Source organism: Falco punctatus (genome assembly GCF_963210335.1).
Source record: "Falco punctatus genome assembly, chromosome: Z".
Lineage (NCBI taxonomy): Eukaryota > Metazoa > Chordata > Aves > Falconiformes > Falconidae > Falco > Falco punctatus.
The window spans coordinates 61,596,902-61,617,210 of NC_137586.1; the positions used below are offsets into that span (position 1 = coordinate 61,596,902).

The 20,309-nt window shown below is 41.5% G+C and overlaps 1 protein-coding gene across 2 annotated transcripts in view; it reads left to right on the forward strand.

Moving 5' to 3' along the window:
• The window catches only part of CAMK4 (calcium/calmodulin dependent protein kinase IV), a 175,300-nt gene that overhangs the window by 144,977 nt on the left and 10,014 nt on the right, over positions 1 to 20,309 (forward strand). For both annotated transcript variants that reach the window (XM_080371234.1, XM_080371235.1), the window contains 3 exons: positions 10,023 to 10,113; positions 12,005 to 12,079; positions 18,666 to 18,741. In XM_080371234.1, the coding sequence (XP_080227360.1) occupies positions 10,023 to 10,113; positions 12,005 to 12,079; positions 18,666 to 18,741 (242 nt within the window). The remainder of the gene's footprint in view (positions 1 to 10,022; positions 10,114 to 12,004; positions 12,080 to 18,665; positions 18,742 to 20,309) is intronic.

Below are 20,309 nucleotides of genomic sequence, written 5' to 3' on the forward strand. Positions count from 1 at the left end.
TATTCTAAGTTAAGTAGGTTGAGTAGGGAAGTTGTGTGAGTTGTGCAAAACTACAGAGGAAATGGATGCCCATGCAAAGGGCAGGACTGCTACTTTTTGGCTTTTGTTTTAGGGAGGGGGCTGTTTGTAGGGTTTTTTAGCTCTCCTGGGGTTTTTTGCAACTCCTTGTGGACAGGAAAGAATTGTATTGCACCTCAGCGGCTCTGACAGATTAAGCCATGCATGTTCAGTAAGTTGTCCCCACAATTTTGTGGCGTTACCCTATATCTAATATCATGGGGTTTTTTTAATTTCATCAGAAATGACTGAGTTTTCCCAATAAAACATACATCATTCACTTTTTCATTACGCAACCGGACAGAGGGCAGGCACGTAGCAGTTGCCTAGTAGATGTGGAGGCAGCAGCGAGGTTACCCTATACAAGGGGTCTGGGCAATTGCAGGAAGGGAACAACACCTTTGTCTTCTGCACCCCAGCCATGCAGAAAAAGAAAGTTTAAGCAGAGTGGCTGTATGAGGAACATTGTTAATGTATGTTAATTCTTCACTGAATTCAGATAGTGTGCAAGTAGGCGGCTCTTCTGGATGGATTTAAGAAGAAGCCACTATAGCAAAGCTCTTCTGCCTACTCCGATGCTGTGGCCTACTTACAGTTTAAGAGGAGAATTTCAAGCCACTGCAAACAGCTCTCTGCACAAAGCCCGCTCGTTTGGGATTTGTGTGGGAAGGTGTGTGCGTTATTCTCTCCTACATATGTCAGATTGTACAGGAATGATTGTACATGATGTGCTGTGATCACACCTGGTATAGTGTCATCATCCTTAAGGCTGCTTCACTCTTCTAAAAGCAGGAAAGTTCAAAAGATAAAACTATTTCCAAATGTAAAAGAAAATAATTGTGGAGATTGCAGTTAAAATTCTATATAACCTAATTGCTTAATTTAGAACTTCCCTTCTAAGCTGTCTCATAACTTTGTCTATAGTAGACCAGCAAAGAAAATAAACAGATTTGGATTTATGCATCTGTGCTGATGCATTTCTTCATACATTTTTATAATACACAGGTGTATTATCTGAAATCATAAATCAAATTAGTTGTGTTACTGCATACTTATAGAAAGTACGAACGCAAATATTCTTTGTTCCACTAATAACAATATTCTGTTAAATGAGTTTATAGAACTAATTGAAGTTTTATGAAACTATTTGGCTGTCAGTCTGTCAAGCAGCAGTCATAATGGCACGCTCCGATTTCCCAGAGCAACCAATAAAGCTAGAGAAGTGTAAAGAATAGGCTTTCTGCAGGATGTTTGGAGAATCTTTTATTCTTTGGTGCCTTTCTAAGACTCTGCTTTGTTGTTATCCAGATACAGAAATCCAAAATGTGCTGGAATACGTTCAGAAAAGAAATCAATGTTGGTTTTGTCTTCTGCAATGATAAAATGGTCTTCTGATCATTCATTCCCAAAGCCAATGGAACTGCAGTCAGGGAATGGTGGCAAAGGGAAGTTTATGCTGTATATATAACTTGATTTTGCACTTTTATTACTGGAACCTTTTTGATTCCTTTAGAGCTAGATTCTGACACTATGACTGTCTTTTTTTATTGAAAGCTCTTTGAGCAAGATGTCTCAGATACACTTTGCAACACTTCTCAAAACAATCCTTGCATTTCCAAAGTAATTTCAATGGTTTTCTATTTTGTAAAAAAAAAATAATAATTTTAGACCTAAATAAATTGTTTATACTGTAAGCAAACAACTCAGATAAATGCATTTTTCCATAACCAGAAGAAATCAAACTATCCAACTCTTAAAACTGAAGCATACAGGATTTCATGTCCTATTCTGTGTTCCAAGTTATATGCTGCCTGAGGGGTAAATGGACATACAATAAAGGCCACTCATAGTAACCATATCACTGGCTTTTAAATAAAGCCTGGATTAATTGAAATAGTGAAATTTTGCATGGACTTCAGGGGGGACAGAACAGTTTCAACAGCAGTTTATTATGTGTCCCCATTCCCCTTTTGCACTTGTCACTCAGACATCTAAAACACAGTTTACGTGTCACAACATTTTAAAGATGTGAAACCTCAGGTGCTGAGGATCTGCATCATTTGCTGTAGGATAAGACTACAGTAGCTCCAGGTCACATATCATATCCTCATATCAGTCTGTAATTTTTATGCAATTATTGGATGTGTGAATCATGAATTGGCTAGTAAATGCAGAAAATTATAACAGAGCATAGATGCTCACTACCTGTGAAATTTTAGATTTCTGTTGATTCTACCAAGCCATGTGTGTCTTGTTTTCCAAAGTCTACACCAATGTGGAGTGTCTGACTAAGTGTACATCTTGAGTGACGCATATCTGTTTCTCTGTACTCTGTAATATCTGTGCTGAATGATTGTTTTAGACACAAATTATATGGAGACTGGCTTTGCCATTCTGCATACGTAAGGTGAGCTCACACGCCTTCCTAGTCGTAGAAAATAGGAATGTATGTATTTTTTTCTTTGTCCTGTTAGATTATAAAAGTTTTTTTAAACTTTCTCTTAACTGCTTCAGTAACTTTATCAATTAACCACGTCTATCAAACAGTATACAGCTGTAATCAAACTAAATTACTGTGCAGTAGCTTTCATTATCAAATGACACGCTTTTGTAAGGGTTTTTGTAAGGGCTACAGAAAGAGCTTAATTACAAGTCTAGACATTCCTGAAAATGAAGAAAAAAAATGCCCTTTTCAGTTTCTTAAAGATGTAGTGACTGCATTTATAGCTGAAGATGTCCAGTACTGAATTGGTATGTATGCCTTTGGTTCTCTCTATAGGACCCTACGGGCTTCATTTTGTAATAAATTCAATGTATATATCCTAAGTAGAAGTTTTCCTTCTGAAAACATGAGTGAATCTGGTGTTAATGAATGTGGCAGTCATATTATAGGCATCCTGGACAGAAATGCTTATAATGAAACCACTGCCCCAGCCACATCAGATCACATTTTTCTCCCTACTACTAAACCAATGCACACAGAAAACTGTCATCTTGTCTGAGGAGAAAAACGAGAGCTAGGTCCTTGGTCCAGATCATTTCCACAGCAGTGGCTGTTCAGCATTAACCCGAGAGGTTGTATGTACTACCCTACAAGGCAGCACTGCCCAGCAGGGCAGGTGTGAGCTGGGTGTGAACAAGAGGTGCAGGCAAAGCTCCCTTAACCATCTCTTTGATCATCTAATGCACCTTCACAAGGGAGCTGGGTTCATCCATGGCAGGAGGCTCTATAAGCCAGACCAAGGGCTACTGAACAGGACAGGTTCACAAAGGACTTAGGACATATGCACAACAGCAATCATGAGGACATTCGTTGCTGCCAGGGCTGTCTTTGCTCTACAGATTCTGTTCATTGCAACGCAGGAGGTCATGTCCAGAGCTGGGATCAGTTGACATCAAAATCACCTGGTTAATGAGGAGACATCATGAAACGCAAAGGCTGTGCAGCTCACAATCACTCTCACAAGTGGAAACAAAGATATTTTAGGACTTTTCTCTTTCTTGCTGACAGAAGGGCACTTGCAGCACTGACAACAGTGGCCCTGTGCCTGCCAGGAAGAGTGCAGGACCCTGGGAGCATACTAATGTGGTCAGGGGTAATCTGGTTTCTCATCAGTCCACTTGAACAAAGGTCAGTGCTCAGGGACAGTGCACATCCTGGAGTTAACCACAGGCATGAAATATACAGAAAGTAGGACACAGGTCAGGTTGTTTAAGCCTGAGATGGAAGAATAGCAGGAGTTTGAAGGCTAATGTCAGAATGGCCAGGGTAGAAAATGAGATGCATCTAGTATGAGATAAGAGGGGTAGAAAAATCAATCGTCCTCATAAGAAGAGACCCAGGTGAAGGAGACCTATTGAAAGATGTCTAGAAGGCAGCAGTGGTTTTGTCTTTTTTTCCCCACTTGTTTTCAGTAAAAGTTCAGCTATAACTAGATGCCTAGTACAATTAACAGCAGTGACTGAGCAGTAAAATGTGAGCCTAGAATAAGAATACACCAAGTCAGAGAGTATTCAAATAATTTAGGTATTTTTTAATTAGTTGCACCCAGTGACCTTCATAGTACAATCTTTAAAGAGCAAGCCTTTTAAGTCTGAAACAGATTTAACAGGTAACACTCACTGCTGGTGCAAGCTGGGCAGAGAAGCAGATGGTGTGCAGTACTCACATCAAGAGGAAGAAGGGAGGAATTATAGACCAGCTGCCTCCACTCCCCAGAAAATATCTGCATTAAGTAATGAAGCAATGGAATAGAGGGACCTGGGAGATAACAAAGCAGGGAGGTCAGCAGTGAGGCAAGATTTTGTCAAGATCAAATCATGCCAAATCAGTCTGTTTTTTTCTCAAGCAGGGTAAGAGGCATTGTTAGTAATGGAGGAACAGAAGGTATCACACAAACTTGACATGAATAAAGCTTTTGGCGCTTGTCTTACTTGACAGCCTCACAATAAGTTAGGGGAATGTGGTCACAATGATGAGATTTTAAGCTGGATGGAGACTGGTGGTCTGTACTCAGAGAATGTCTATCAGTATATGATGGAATAAAGGGTACACCTACAAAAATTTTGTACAATATAAAATTGGAAAAAACTACAAGTGTGTTGGAGAGCCTGATTAGAAATAAATAACTTTGGTAAAATTCAATGTCCTTTCTGTACTGTCAGCTTGAATAATCAACAGTAAAATCATGGGCATGGGAACAAAACAAAAAGGACCTGAAGCTTACACTGGATCAAAAGGCAAACAGGAATGGGATACATTGCAAAAAAGGCAAATAGATTTGTTAATTCATTCTGTAAAAACTGTCGGGCCACAACTGGAATACATTTTTGCATTTTCAACACACTGATGCAAGTCAATACAGCCGGGAGGAGAGCAACAAGAATTATCACAGGTCTAGAGGAGATGATCTGTGAGAAAAGACCAAGCAAGCTGAAGTTCTTTATTCTTAGAGAATAATTGTATACATGGTAACAAGTACTCAAAAGGCTGTTGCAGAAAAGTGAATAATCTGCTTTCTGTTTCTACGGTATATGAGAAACAAAGTAAAAGGCTTCATCTGTCCCTGCCAAGATTCAGGCAAACCACAGAGAAGTACTTTCTAACAGTCAAGAGAGCATAGCCCTGTAATAAATTGCTTGTGGAAATTATTGAGTCTCTAGTATCAGAGGTCTTTAAGCATAAATTGGACAAACAACCATTGTAGAGGTAATTGATGCTGCCAAGGAGCACAGAGGGGAGTGGATGATTCAGGTTTATTTCAGCCCTACTTTTCTGTACTTCTGTGTAATAGGTACCATAAGTAAAATTAAGGAAAAAGGCCAGAGCAGTCTTCATTTGTCCTTTTGTCATAAAATCTTTCAAATTAGATAGGAACCTGAATTATTAAAGCATAAAACAAAGAGCAAAAAGGAACTCTATGCAGCAATTAGAAAGAAGCTTTAAAAAAAAAAAAAATCTTTCTGCTGCAGTCACAATTGGAGTCACAGCAATTACTTAGTCATGAGTTGCTGTTGTGTGCCATGGGAATAAAAGCCCAAGATGAAGGCTGCCTTTATTTTAACTGGGAAGTCTTTCAGGAAAAGGCCTGTATTCCCACCTAGTGTCATACTGAGTCTGTCCTCAACGTTTATCGAAGAGTAATGAGACTATCATACTCAATTTTGCTAGATTTCTCCCAGATTATCTGAGATGCTTTACACTAATAGTGCAGTACCCCACTGTGTGCCTGGAGCACAGCGGATTCACCCACCTGGCCTCCTTCGGCCTCGTTGGCCAAAGCAACTCAAAAAGAAATGTGATCATAGGATGCACAAATATATTTTTTCACTATTAATTTTAGTTCCGTTGCATGTCAATTCACTAATTTAATACAGGCTGCTCAGGGTTGCTAGTGTTTCCATTTTACCTTTTCTTGTTTGTTCTCTTTCACTAAATGGAATAGCCATATGTTCCTCAAAATCAGTACTATCCCTATTTAGAGCACCTGCCTTCCTATTAAAAAAAAAATAATAATCAGAGGAGAAGGTATATGAGAAATTTCTCTTCCCTGTGCCATTCGCCAGCTGCTCAGATGAAGAAGACTTTCCACACAGTCTTCTTCCACAGGCCTTGCTGTGAGATCCTGTGGAGGCCTCTTTTCCATCCATGCCTCATCAGGCCAGACAAAGCGCTGTTATTCTACAAGTAAATCTCACATTTTAGTACACAAATGTTACAGGACATGACTATAGCTAAATGTATCCATATAATGTTGCCATGGAAATACAGAAAGTTGATGTAAATATAAATTTTCTTTATCTACCTTGTTTCACAATTTGCTAATACAAATTAGCAAAGCTGCAATTGGAGAACTGCCATGCCTTTATTTTCTTTTAGTGGTTGGCATTGTCTATGGAAAATCAGAAGAAAGTGAAAACAGGACATTTTACGCAGTAGAAGAGTATAATGTCATGATCACATTTTATGTGCATGCTATGTTATACTGTTGCACAGTGCATCTAAAAATTTTTTCATCCATCCATAGAATTCAAATGTTTTTCAAATGTCATCTATATCTTATAGGTGGGGACAGTGATATATTTCAGCAATGCCTAGATCATAAAGTGACTCAGGACACTGCTCTGGCTTGATACCTAGGCCCTGATCTTCTCATTTAGTCACTCCATTTAGTCATTAAGAGCTGTAGCATATAAATAGTAGAGCACAGGCTGTTTATTTCACAATGACAGTACGCAATGCCCAAAGCTGTACTCCAAACTGGGAGAGTCTTTGAACTTATGCTGCAGAGACACTGCCTGCAAGGGAACATGACACATTAAAATCATATGTGAGCAACAAAGTGAAAAACAATCAAAACAGAACACACATAAATTGCAATAAGTTTTATATGAAGTGTGCTAGGATAATTTCAGTAAATCTGTTTCTAAATCAAGATAGCTTAACTCAGAATACTGTTCATGTATATACCAGACAATGTAATTACCAAGTAATCTTCAAAACCAGGAGCTGTTATGCTACATGGGGAGCAGAGCTCTTGGGACTGGTGAAAGTCTGCAAACAAGTCCCAAGGTATTTACCAAGCAAGGGAGCAATGCTGAAAATGGACACAGTCTTGGAAGGTCCCATTCATAGTGTGTTGTGGAGCAAGAGATGTGCTTAGTGAATGACAGGTGGCTCAGACTAGAGGACAAGAGGCTGCTGCATGTGCTAGATGCCTTTCATAACAAGACTTTTGGAGGCAGCTACCTTTTACAGAAGTCCAGCCAGTGGTGTCACCCCTCAGAGTGCTGGGGATCCACAAGACTAGCTGGTACTTTTGTGTGGTTGAAGGATGGGATCTCTGCATCAATGAAAACACTGGGGATTTTTTTGGTTGTTTTGCCATTTGGTCTATTAGCTCACAACAAAACTATTTACTCTCTTGGCCAGCCTCATTTGACATGAGGCTAGGTCTCAAAGATAGGAGATGCCAACAATAGGTCTGTTAAACCCCATAACCTGACAGCTTGAGGCAGCCCATGCCACATGCAGGCTGGTCCAGGCATCATTGGTACCATCATGTGACTAAACACAAAGTCAAACAAAAGAAACAGTGGGAGAGAGAGGACAAAGCAGCAGGGACTGAGATTAGGGACTGTAGCAACCATGACAGTATTTCTGCAGACTGCAGGGAAAGGTCAGAGGAGGTACTATGAGTGGGTGGGGATTCTGGGCTAGGATGCTGGGGAAATGAGAGGTGTGGTGAAGCGCGTAAGAGTAGCTGTGGGTGTTGTGAGGAGGGCACACAAGAGAGAGAGCTCAGACTGTTGCAGTGGCAATAGTTGAAAGACATGGGCTAGGTTATTGAGGCAATTCACGTTTGTTGGGCAACCCCATCCTGCAAGTTTTCTGCAAATACCAGGCTGGGTAGAGGAAGGAACTTTTGTGACATGGGGACTTATGTGTTTGTAATAAAGAAAGAGTTCACACTGCAAGTTCAATACTACTCTGTTAAAAGTCAGTCAGCCATAAGGCACAAGTTACAGTTAACTGTATTAACAACGGTTAGCAGATGTCATCGGTTATGGTTCTTGCTATGTCTGAGAAGGAGCTCTGTGAGCCAGTGTCACTTCATGACTTAAAAGGGAGGAAAAGTCGAACAGCTTCTCCCAAGTTTTTCCCTCCTACAAAAATGCAATTCTGGGAAGAGAAGAAAATTTTGTTGTTTTCAGCCTCACACCATAGAATGTTTTTAAGATTATGGACATGTGTAAAAAAGGACCTGCTAAAAGACTACAGATTTGGCTGGAACATTTCTCTGCACAAATTTGGTCAGATTTTTCGTATGAATGAATCAAAAGCGTCTGCTTTCCACCAAGCGATCGTGATATGTCTGATTCTTCTCACTCCTACAGAGTCAGCTAAACTGACAGCACATGAACACGGATCAGTTCAGACATCTCTTTCTGTCCACTCCAACTTGATTGCTTTTGGTGCACTCCCTGTGTGCTGCTGTTATTACCTTTGCATGTCAAACACATCAGTGCTATGCTGTGGGAGCATCTTTGCTACAGTTATGTCTTCATTGCAGATAAAGATGTATTTTTATCCAGGGTGGACATGATTGTGCACCACCCTGCTGATGTGACCGCATTAAATGATGTAGCAGCCTGCAATCCATCAGTTCCATATACCGTTGCCTGTTTTTACCTTGGATAACTGATTAGCTATCTCATTGTTGAAAATATAGCTGGGACAAGCACTTTTGATTTCACTGTGAAGTAAAGTAGATGAGAGTGTTTGGCTGACATGTCGTGACAAATCCTGCAACTTTATGGTTTTAGAGAAAGTCAACAAAAAACACTTATTGTACTGTAAGAAACACACACTTAGAAATCACTTAGTGTCACTAAAACAATGCCCAAGGAAAGAGCAATGTGTTCTTACATAATGTTATTTGAACACTGGCAACTTATAAAAACTAAAATTCCAGTGAGATACACAGTCAAGAATTCATCTCAAATGCTAACTCAAGTGCACACTGTAGCTGTGCTTTCTGGATGAATATTCAGTCATTTGTCATTTGTTGCATAACAGTGCACACACAGAGTTTTTTTAATAGTGAAAACACAGCTGAGGGAGATGCTACTAAAATGTAGACCAGGAGATCTTCAGATAAGATAATGTAATTCTACCCTTAAGCACCTTTCTTCCAAGGCTTCAGATGGTTCTGCTGAATGTTTTATCAGCAAGAAATACAGAATTTGTTTCACTAGTTTATCCTTTTTTGTCTATCAGTATATTATATATTTTTTCTATGTCTGTCTATAGCAGTATAAAAGGCAACCATATATTGCAGAAATTCTGTTCCATTAGTGCCAGGCAGGAACAGCATCTTTAGAGGAATTAAGTGGTGAGTGAATTCACATGTACCGCATGTGCTTTGGCAAGACAGATAGATTTTTGAGACTCTGCAACTGGATGGTTTTAAAACCCTTGAGAAGCCTGCTCCAGGGCCTCAGTACTTTTATAGTTGGCCCAGAACACATACTGTATCCTTCTCAAAGGTGTCCATTTAATAGTTTTATGACCATTTTCTTATCTCTCAGAATATTATAATGTGCAGCAACTACCTCCTCTGAGCCCGACTGGTAATTCAACATCTATTAGAGTACTTCCTAGAAGCTGTGACTGTATTTTAAAAGCCAATAATACTTCCTGAGATGTTTTTCTTCTGAAATGGATGTAATGCTGACTTTGCCTTCCCAAATTCTAGTTTCCTATTCAGATAACGATATGCATCCAAGGATCCTGTCTGAGCAAGTTTGCAGAAAAAAAGCTGCTGAAAATTAGTTAAGTGACTCTATGTCACACAAGTAGTGGATTACTAATCTGCTGCTACAGATTCTTAGGAAGATGTTAATTCATACTTGACCATAACATTTTATTCTCACTTAAATGTTTTGACTTTCTCTTCTTCTAGTACCTGCATGCAAATGGGATTGTGCATCGTGACCTGAAGCCAGAAAATCTACTCTATGCAACACCAGCACCAGATGCACCACTAAAAATCGGTGAGCCACATTAAATGTGTGCTTCCCTAATCCCTTTGTACCAATAGTATGTGCTAACTGATGTTTACAGTATATATGTCTCACAACCACTGTATTGGAAGATAACGCTTACACTCAAATGAACAAAAAGTTACTACTTCAGGAGCACAGCTGTGCATGGTGTTTTTAAAACTAATACAATACTAGGTGCTTGCTTAGAGAATTTATAGCCAAAATTGTGCAGAACACAGCAGAGAATAAAGCACTCAGGAGAAACAGGAAGGATCATGAGATCAGCATACAGCTGCACGCACCACTTCTGTGTCCCTTATTTTGTTAAACTAGTATTTTAAGAGGAAATGTTCATTGGCATGAAAATACAAATGTGCTGATAAGCAGTAGAAAGCAAACTGGGAAGGATGGCTTGTGTTTTCAAGGCAGATTTGAGGGATAAGAAGACATGATCTTTGCAAAGAGGATAGGAAAGTTACTTGAAGCATGGTTGGCACTACAGGGGGGATGAGGAGGGGCAAGATGAGACCAGGCTCTTCTGAACAGGGATGTATTATACCAGTTCTCTTGGGGATGGCAGGCGCTTGCGAAGTGCTGGGTATGCCCACTTTTAGCTTGAGCAGAGAGGGGCTCTGTGCAATGGACCTGAGCTGTATGTAACCAGTATGGAAATATCACCTTGTGCTCCCTTACTGGGAAGCATGGGAGAATGCAAGTGAGTATTGCCACTTTCCTCAGACCAGTGTTCATCATGGGTTTCAGGAGCCAGATTTCCAAGAACTAGTCCCAAGCAATTTAATATGAATTTCTAGGAAAGTCTTGCATCTCGGGATGATGGTGTCTTATCTTTCCTGGAAAGGCTCTAAACAGCTGTAACATAGTTTAATGCAGCATCCAGTGGCCTTAGTTTGATGGACAGAGTGGTGTAGGGGCTTCTGAAGTATTTTGCTAAATGTGATTCTTCATCTTCTGGTTAGGTTATTACCTTGTTTAAATTAGGATCTCATTGAGATCAAGAACATGGCAGTGTTTATAAACATAAAGTATATTTCTATTTAGATAAATAGTAATACATAAAGGATAACCGTTTAGGGACAAGTGAATCCCAACTATGCATTTCTAGAATAAAATATGAATTATTTTTATCCTGTTCTTGAGCCAATACATTCCCTTTTATATTTACTGTAATAAAACAAAAATACTTTTATTTTGCATTTTTAAGGCCAGATTGTCATCACCTAAATTAAAATTTGAAGAAGCTCAGTTTATTCTCAGTGAAAACTAAAAGTGTTGTGAAGACTTCAGGTTTTGTGTCTTAAAAAATGAGTCATGCAAGTACAACGTGTAATGTCATGAAGGCTCTTGCTGTCCAAGTAGTAATTCAAGGCAAAAACACTGTAAAAAGTGTGATCAGTACTTCTCCTGGCACAACATCAATGCTCCCAGGAGCCTTCTATCAAAATACTGCTGGGATTTTCTCTTGCAGGGACTGTGTACTCTGACCATTATCCAAGAAATCACTGATGCACAATTTGTTAACCCCAGATTATTGGGTTACTCACAGAGTGGAAGCTGAATATCCACCTAAAATGCATTTCTGGATCACTGCATGTATGCCCTTAGGCATCCCATTTTATTGGCTTTGTGCAGCCTTCAGGGTAAAATGTGAGCTACATTTCTGTCAAGCAAGAGCCAGGAATACTTATTTTTACAGACAAATTTTACTTCTGGATTGCAGTCTGGGTAGATTCCTTATATTGATCTTCATCTCTGGAAATGACAGTGCTGTCCATTTAATGCATAAATACTCACGTAATTATATACAGAGTGTAAAAAAAAAAAAAAAAAAGTGATTTTACAAGGGAGTAAGAACATTAATATTCCTAAACCATCTTAACAGCTGACTTTGGACTTTCCAAGATTGTGGAAGATCAGGTGACCATGAAGACTGTTTGTGGAACTCCAGGGTACTGTGGTATGTTGTTTTATTATTTACAGTGTGCCACACTTAATGTGAAGTTGTTACATTTTCTCTTTCCAAGTTGAAATGCTTCTTCCTAAAGTCAAAATTCAAAAAGCCCCTAAAAACAGAAATAAAAGCTAAAATTCAGAACTGGTACTGGGTTAAATTTACTAAACTCATATTCTCTAGCAATGAAGCTTAATAATCAAAACATATGTTACGGTGCAAGTTCATTGCTCGCATGGAAATAAGTTCAAGTGTTGTAAAAATGCTGAAATTACTAACATAATAGTAGAGAGGCATCAGCAGAAATTTGGACTATGAAAACACTAAAACTTTATACAGTTAATCACAATTATGAATATTTGAATATTGCTTACAGTGAATTTATTTTAAAGTAATTTTTTTTAAGATGGAGGAAATCAAATTATTCCTTAGAGTAGGGTCATAAATTAATCCCCTAAACCCAAAAAATTTCAGCAAATACGTGATTTTAAATGCAGGCTTGACTCAGACCATTCCGGTGCACGCTGTGGTGGGACCTGTGTAACAGAGTTATGAGTGCAATATCAAGGAGCGCTTTGTGTCAGATCTTGTCAACTGAGGTGACTGGTGTAGATCTAGTCATCTCTTTCAGCAGTAAGAAGGCTTTGGCACTTTTAACTAATCCTTTCTTCTCCTAAACAAAGTAAGAACGAAATCGTAGGTTTTCTTCAGTTTTACCAAGAGAGTGAGAGTTGGCATGAACCACTGCTTACCAAATGGCTAATTTGCCTGTGCATTCACGATACTACAACAAGTATATGTTTACAGGTGACTTCAGAGCAAACGTCTGACATGTAAGCTTAGCACTGTATTGCACAAGGATGGTAATTTGAATGCCTTTAATAATTTAGAAATTAGAAAATTATATACTTAATAACATTGAGTTTATATTTTTCAGTTGGTGGCCTTTAAGTATAGTTTCTACTTTTTAAACTGTGGAAAATGTGCACAAAATTTAGAAATTGTGTTTCATCTCAGTTGTCCTATTCTTACATGTTTCTGTTTTTTCCAAAATCACAGCTAGTTCATGCTTCTCCATCTTGTAGCTTTTAATAATGTAAGGCGTCTAATCTGAATGCAAGAAAACTACCACTGATAACTCAAATTAAAACACATTTCCATAGAATCATAGTTAGGTAAAAGTATGTTCCCTCACTTTCATATGGGAGAGTGAGGTTTTGTTAAGCAAGTGAAAAAACACAGTACTGGTAACAGTCCATGAATAATTAGAAATGAGGGGGTGGGGGGTGGGCTCTCCATTGCTTTGGGGAGAAAATAAGTGGTGCAGAGAGTGAATGTTACAATTGCTGTATGCATAACGTCTGGCAAACAATGTCATAGCTGTGCTATATGTCAGATACCAGTAATGTAAAGAGGATATAACTAGAACCACCACCCCTCCCTCCCCCCCAAATCCAAAATCTAAAAACAGAGTTCAAGCATAACCTGCCACAGCAGAGAGAAAGTGAGCACACAACTCACAAAAAAATAATTAAAAACATGCTGCCAAGCCCCAGCAGCTGTTCCCTCTTGGGGCTGGAGCACTTTGCTCTCCCCGTGGGGCTGTGGGTGGAGCTTATCCTGCTGCAGGCAAGGATGTGTCCAGCCTGGCCATCCCCTGCACACGGCAGACTTCTTTCCAGCATCAGCATCCCCAGGTCAGAGGGGACAGCACAGGCCTGTAGGATGCTTCATCCCCGTGGAGAGCTTTCAGCCTGCCTGTAGGTGGGTGGTCTGTTGGAGCAGGGCAGAGCCCTGGTGGATTCTGGCTCAGTTTCCCGTGGCAGCGCTGAGCTGTGCAAGGCTGAGGAGCCAGCAGCTGGATGGAGCCTCGAAGAATGTCTAGCAGCTTTCAGCAGGGCATCCTGTGCATGCTGTCAGGCTCCTGGTACAGCACCCCTGTGCACAGCTTCACTGTCAGAGCAGGGACAGCTAGCTCCTGGACATGTGCAGAACCTCACCAGGACTCATGGAACCAGAAAATGAGCCAGAAATGGATCCTCCAGTGCCAGAATATGCAAAAGAGGAGCCCCTCCAGCAAAAGAGGGTTACGGCTGCCTCTGCAGTCTACTTGCCCTTCATTGCAATGCACTTCCATGTCAGCAAACCAGCTAATGGTCAGGGAGGCTGGTCATCTCTTTTACACGAGGGGAAGCCTTCTGGGCTTCCCATGGTGTATCCTCACTTCCAACACCCAGTGTGATCTTGTGGAGGAACCTATTTCTGCTATTCTTGCTCAACTTTAGATCATGAATGGGCTTCTCCACAAGGCTGCAAGTTGCTAGCAGTGTGCTGGGTGGTAAACATCTCAGTTTTGGACAGAGCTGAGCCAAGCCATACGGAAACTAAAGACTTGGCATTTGCTTTTGTAACTGTAGAAGCAAAGAGGACATTGGAGTAGACCATAAAGTTGCTCTGTTACCTCGTAGCACAGCTGATAATGGAATTCAGGTGACACGTCTATTACCTTGTATGACATTCTCTACCAAGCACGCACAGGTGCCAAGTATGCTTTAGAATAGCACTGAATTCCAGTCTGCTTAGTTTTGTAAAACTGTACTTCATGTATTAGCTGCTAATGTTCTGATTGTCTTCTTTTCTGACAGTTATACTACAAATGCCGTAAAACTATAGTTAGTATTAAGCCCTTTTCATGCCTGTCTTTGTATACTATAAAAGTAGAACTATGTTTATTCCCATAGAGGAGCCCTCAGAGTAGGGACAACTTGGTGGGGAGGGCTGAGGCTGAATGTCTGTGTTTTGAAGAGAAGAAAGGAGCTTTGTGACTACAGATGTGGACCTGCAATGCCTGCAAACATGGACTTGCAATACTTGATTTACAACCTGGTTGACTGACCATGCAGAATTCCTGGTGCCTGGAAAATACTCAAGCATTTCTTTCCAGAAGTGGAGGAAACCCAAGAGGAATACTGTTGAAATGCCAAATTAAACTATGAATAATTGATAGTCACAGGCTGCCAACTCCCACATCCTGCCTACTCAGTTATCAGCAGCTTCTCCAGAAAGAACACAGCAACAAAAACACATACTGGAGTCTGGATACTTTGGCATCAAGACTTACCAATTTACAGTCCCTGGGATGTGTAAAATGATGCAAAGGAATAAAAACAAGAAGATGGTCAGAAAGAACTTAACTTCCTGAGACACTGCATTTTTAATGAACTTAATATGAAGGGCATAAGTGATTCCTGACAGTAGCACATAAAAATAAACCAGTGCAGAGCAGTGATTCATGATCACTGTTACAGCCAACGTCTAAACTAACAGCAATGTATTGGTCAAATCCATTCATCAAAAGCAAACTTCTAGAAATATTAAAAAATCATATTTGAAAGGTGTATAACTGTGTAATCACAGTCCAAATAGCAAGGCAGACGTGTATATACCAATCTTTGGTCTCCTTTGTGGCCATTTTACAATACTGAGGTGGAAAGATAAGAAAAGCAAAAGAAGGGTAGAAAGTGTTTTCTGCCCCTATGCTGAGCAAGATGACATCCAAAGCATTGTGTTCCCTAGACGAATCACAGAATCACAGGATAGTCAGGGTTGGAAGGGACCTCTGGAGATCATCTAGTCCAAACCCCTGCTAAAGCAGGTTCACCCAGAGCAGGCTGCACAGAATTGCGTCCAGGCAGATTATGAAGGCCACCAGAAAGGGGAATCCACAACCTCTCTGGGCAGCCTGTTCCAGGGCTCTGTCACCCTCAAAGTAAACAAGTTCCTCACATTCAGAAGGAACTTCTATTCCAGTTTGTGCCCATTGCCCCTTGTCCTGTCATCCCCTCTCAGTCTGCTCCGCTCCAGGCCAAACAGCCCAGCTCCCTCAGCCTCTCCTCATCAGGGAGATGCTCCAGTCCCCTCATCACCTTCGTAGCCCTCCGCTGGGCCCTCTCCAGTAGTTCCCTGTCTCCTGAACTGGGGAGCCCAGCACTGGACACAGCACTCCAGATGTGCCCCACCAGGGCAGAGCAGAGGGGCAGGATCACCTCCCTCGGCCTGCTGGCCACGCTGCTCCTGATGCCCCCCAGGATCCCAGGGGCCTTCGTGGCCACCAGGGCACACTGCTGGCCCACGGGCACCTTGCTGCCCACCAGCACTCCCAGGTCCTTCTCCGCAGAGCTGCCTTCCAGCAGGTCACCCCAGCCTGTGCTGGTGCCTGGGGCTGTCCCTCCCCAGGGGCAGGACCCTGCACCTGCCTTTGTTGAGCTCCATGAGGTCCCTCTGCCCCAGCTCTCCTGACCAGGTCTCCCTGACTGGCAGCGCAGCCTCTGGTGCATCAGCCGCTCCTCCCGGTTCTGCACCATCAGCAACGCGCTGAGGGGACACCCTGCCCCTTCACCCAGGTCACTGGTGAACAAGCTGAACAGGACTGGGCCCAGCACTGACCCCTGGGGAACACCGTGAGCCACAGGCCTCCAGCCAGGCTCTGCAGCACTGATCACAACCCTCTGAGCTCTGCCACCAGCCAGTTCTCAGTCCACCCCCATCCACTCACCTGACCCACACTGCCTGAGCTCACCTGTGAGGGACTTACGGGAGACAGTGTCAAAGGCTGAGGTCAAGGCAGACAACATCCACCACCCTCCCCTCGTCTACCCAGCCAGTCATTCCATCGTCAAAGTCTATTGGGTTGGTCAGGCAGGATTTCCCTTTGGTGAATCCATGTTGACTGCTCCTGATAACCTTTTCCTCTACATGCTTAGAGATGACCTCTAGGATGAGCTGTTCCATCACCTTTCCAGGGATAGAAGTGAGGCTCACCAGCCTGTAGTTTCCTGGAGCAAAGAGGAAGTGTATTGGCCATTAAACAGAAAAACAGTCCTATTTACTTCAGAACCCCTCACGTGACATTAACAAACATGGCAGGGAGAATGATGGTTAACATTTCTTTTCTTGGTCCATCTCCATCTCTTCCTCTGAGGGCACTGGCTACTTTGCTTGTAGACTGTCCCATTAGCTATGGGTTAACCTGAGTTTAAATGAGTTGGGATCTAGTATCCCTTCTCAAAAACAGCCCCTCATGTTCATCAGTTTACCTAGCAGAAGAGTAAGCTCTCTGAGCTTAGAGAGGCAAGCATTTGCCCAGCTGCCAGATGTACACATGGTATGTAGCAAACTTAGAGATTCATGTCTTTTGCCTTCTATATTAATGCTTTGTAAAAATGTTTGATGTGTTCCCTGCATGGTAAATCCTTCAGGTAAGCAGAAGAAGTCTGAGCCATCTGCCTGGAGACCGTTTGGGAGTTGTGTGCACTCTGATTAAAGTCATGCTTGGGGAAGCCTTGCTTCCCCTGGATGATGCTGCGTGTTCCTTGGGAGAGCTAGCTGCCCCAGTGGAGAACTCCCACAGGCTGGGAGCAAAGCAGAAGTTTGCCAGCAGCCTGGGGCAGTCTAGAAGGGCAACCAAAGCTTCAGGCTGAGGCAGGAGCTGTCATACATTTTGGGAAGCTTCAGCCCTTCTTGGCCTTGCTGATCATGGCTGTGAAAGTGTAATGTGGGAAGGTGAAGATGTGTGCACATGGTGCAGTGTTGATACATGCAGGTGCAATAAAGTCCTTTGTGGCAGCCATCTGATGTGCATCATAGAGCTCGTGACTACCATCCTACCATCCTGTACATCTGATGGATATTAATACAGAACAATGGTTGCTGAGAAGAAGGGCTACTGGTATGTGGAAGTGTAGCTCAGTAGTGTCTTTTTTATTTTTTTCCAAATTAGTTAGGTATTTTTGTCTGTGGCCAAAAGGTGAGGGAATGAAGGGTCTTGCCTCCCCCAGTGTCGAACAATTCCTTTTCTTCCTCTGGAGATGCGGCATTTTCATCCTGCCACCTCAGCAGCTTTGACCAGGGAGGCTTGCCCAGTTGGAGGCAAACCTGGAGGGTGCGTGGAGTTAAGAGCTCTGGGGGCACAGGGGCCGGGGGTGCTTGAAGTAGGCACATCACAGTTTGGGCACATTTTCAGTCACACGCAGCAGCAATACATACTGTCTGAGGGATACAGCGGTCTGCTCAGCTTTCCTTGAGGTGTGTCTGTCAAGCTTCTTGGGCAGAGATTAACTCCTCTTTACCGTCACAGAACTAGTCCCCCAAGACTGCCTGGTCTTTGCGCCTGCTCTGAACTGCAGCAAAAGCAATTGCCTGAAATGGTCTCATCATTCCTTACAATTAACACACAATACCAAAAATAAAGCCCAAATAAAGCACCAAGTAAATAATTAAAATGCTGAAGGAAAAGTACCACCTCATTTGTCATATTGCAGCTCTAGTGCTGCTGTAGCTTTTTGTGGTTCCTTTCACCAAAAAAAGCAATTTGATACCAAAGTCCACTTTTCATTTTATTCTGGCTGTGCATGGACATGACTTCTGTTGCTTTATACTCAAATGAAGGGGATCATTTGCCTAATTAAGGGCTTAAAGGAGCAGGCCCTAACTTTTTAAAAGACAGGCGTGTTCATGGAGTTTAAATTGACTTTGTGACTGTTATTTCTGCATTCAGCTTTCATCTTCTTGACAAGTATTTTATCGTCTGCAGCACCAGAGATACTACGGGGATGTGCCTATGGCCCTGAGGTGGACATGTGGTCTCTGGGGATTATCACCTACATCCTGTAAGTACAGATGGAAAATGCATGATTCTGAACTTTAAATGTGATCTTATTTAAGTAAATCAAATCCTAGAGGAGCATGGCAAATCATTCAGGTTATATAATTGTTAAATATAATGTTTCTTGCTGAACAGCAGTGAGGTCTGTGCAGATTTGTGCTATTAATGTGAATGAATAGCAGCTGAAAGCAAAAATACAAGCATACAAGTATCAGAAAGCATTATATGTTTTCATTTTCATTCACACAAACTATGAGACATACCATGATCCTAAGTAGCTTCTCAACTACAGATGAGGCAAGGAAAAGTTATACCTGTGAATATTCCCAAATACAGCTGCCCCATTTGTGTCAACCACAGACACTGCTGCAGCTTCGGCTGCAGCATCAGTGTTGCTGTCTCACAGCATCTCTGCCAGGAGGCAGGGAACAGCCCTGAACTGTCTGTCTGCAAATCAGTCTGTTGGGTTAAATGATTAATGTTGAAGTGTTTGACTTCTTACAAGATAACCAAAGACACTGTTGACAGAGGGCTGTGAGTGATGCTGGCCGTACTTATTTTAAACAGTTGAAGCTGCAACTACAATCCAAAATTTTCAGACAGCTGTGTCTAAAGGTAGGCACTTGTATCTGCATCTTACTATGGCTAGTCCTAATTTAGTTGGTAAGCACTGTAATTATTTTATTGCGTTGATGGAATCTTTCAAAGGAAGATTATTGAGAAAGGAAGATTGTTCCTGCTGTATTGACACTTCTCTTTATGGGAGAATAAATAATCTATTCCATTGACAACACCAATACTAAGATTGCTTGTGTAGTTGTATACAATACTTGCAGGATGCCTTTTATGGGAAGAAAACAAGATTTTATACATATACATTCAAATTATGGAGGATTTTCTACATCTGGGCCATTATCTTTTCCCTTCTAGGACTCATTAACTCTGTCCAGCAAATGCAGCATGTAATAATACAATTAATTTCTTTATGTCTTTTGCAAAGAAAGAATTATATTTTCTAGTGTTTATACTGAAAGTACTTGTAAGGATATGTAAACACTGATGGAAATATCAGAAAGTATCTTTTGTTCTGCACATAAGCTTCAAATAAGTCACAGCTCTCCTTTCAGGTGCCTGTAAATAATAGGCTACAATATTCCTATTTGCCGTTTTGTTATCTGCTGCTTTTAAAATGTGAATCTTTGTCTCAAGGCCTGGTTCAAGTCTGTAGAAGATCCCATCTCACATATTGCCTGCCAGGTGATCACTTGTCATCAGTTCTAGTGGTCCATGTGTGGCACAGAGATGAGAAATTTGCCAGCAAGGCTGTCCCTGAGATTGGAGCGGTGACTTTTGTGGTCCCTTTACAAAGATACCTAGATTAAGCCATGGCCTTGTTTAGTTATTCAGTGATTGAGGGATAGCTGTTGTACTTAAAACTGAGAGCCTTCCTTAAGCAGAGCTTGCTTTTAAGTGTAGGCAACCTCCAAGTGAGAAAATGCAAATTCCTATTGGAACATATTTGCTATGTACAGCCTTTCCAAACTTTCCAGCTGTTGAGGAGTTGCTCCCAAG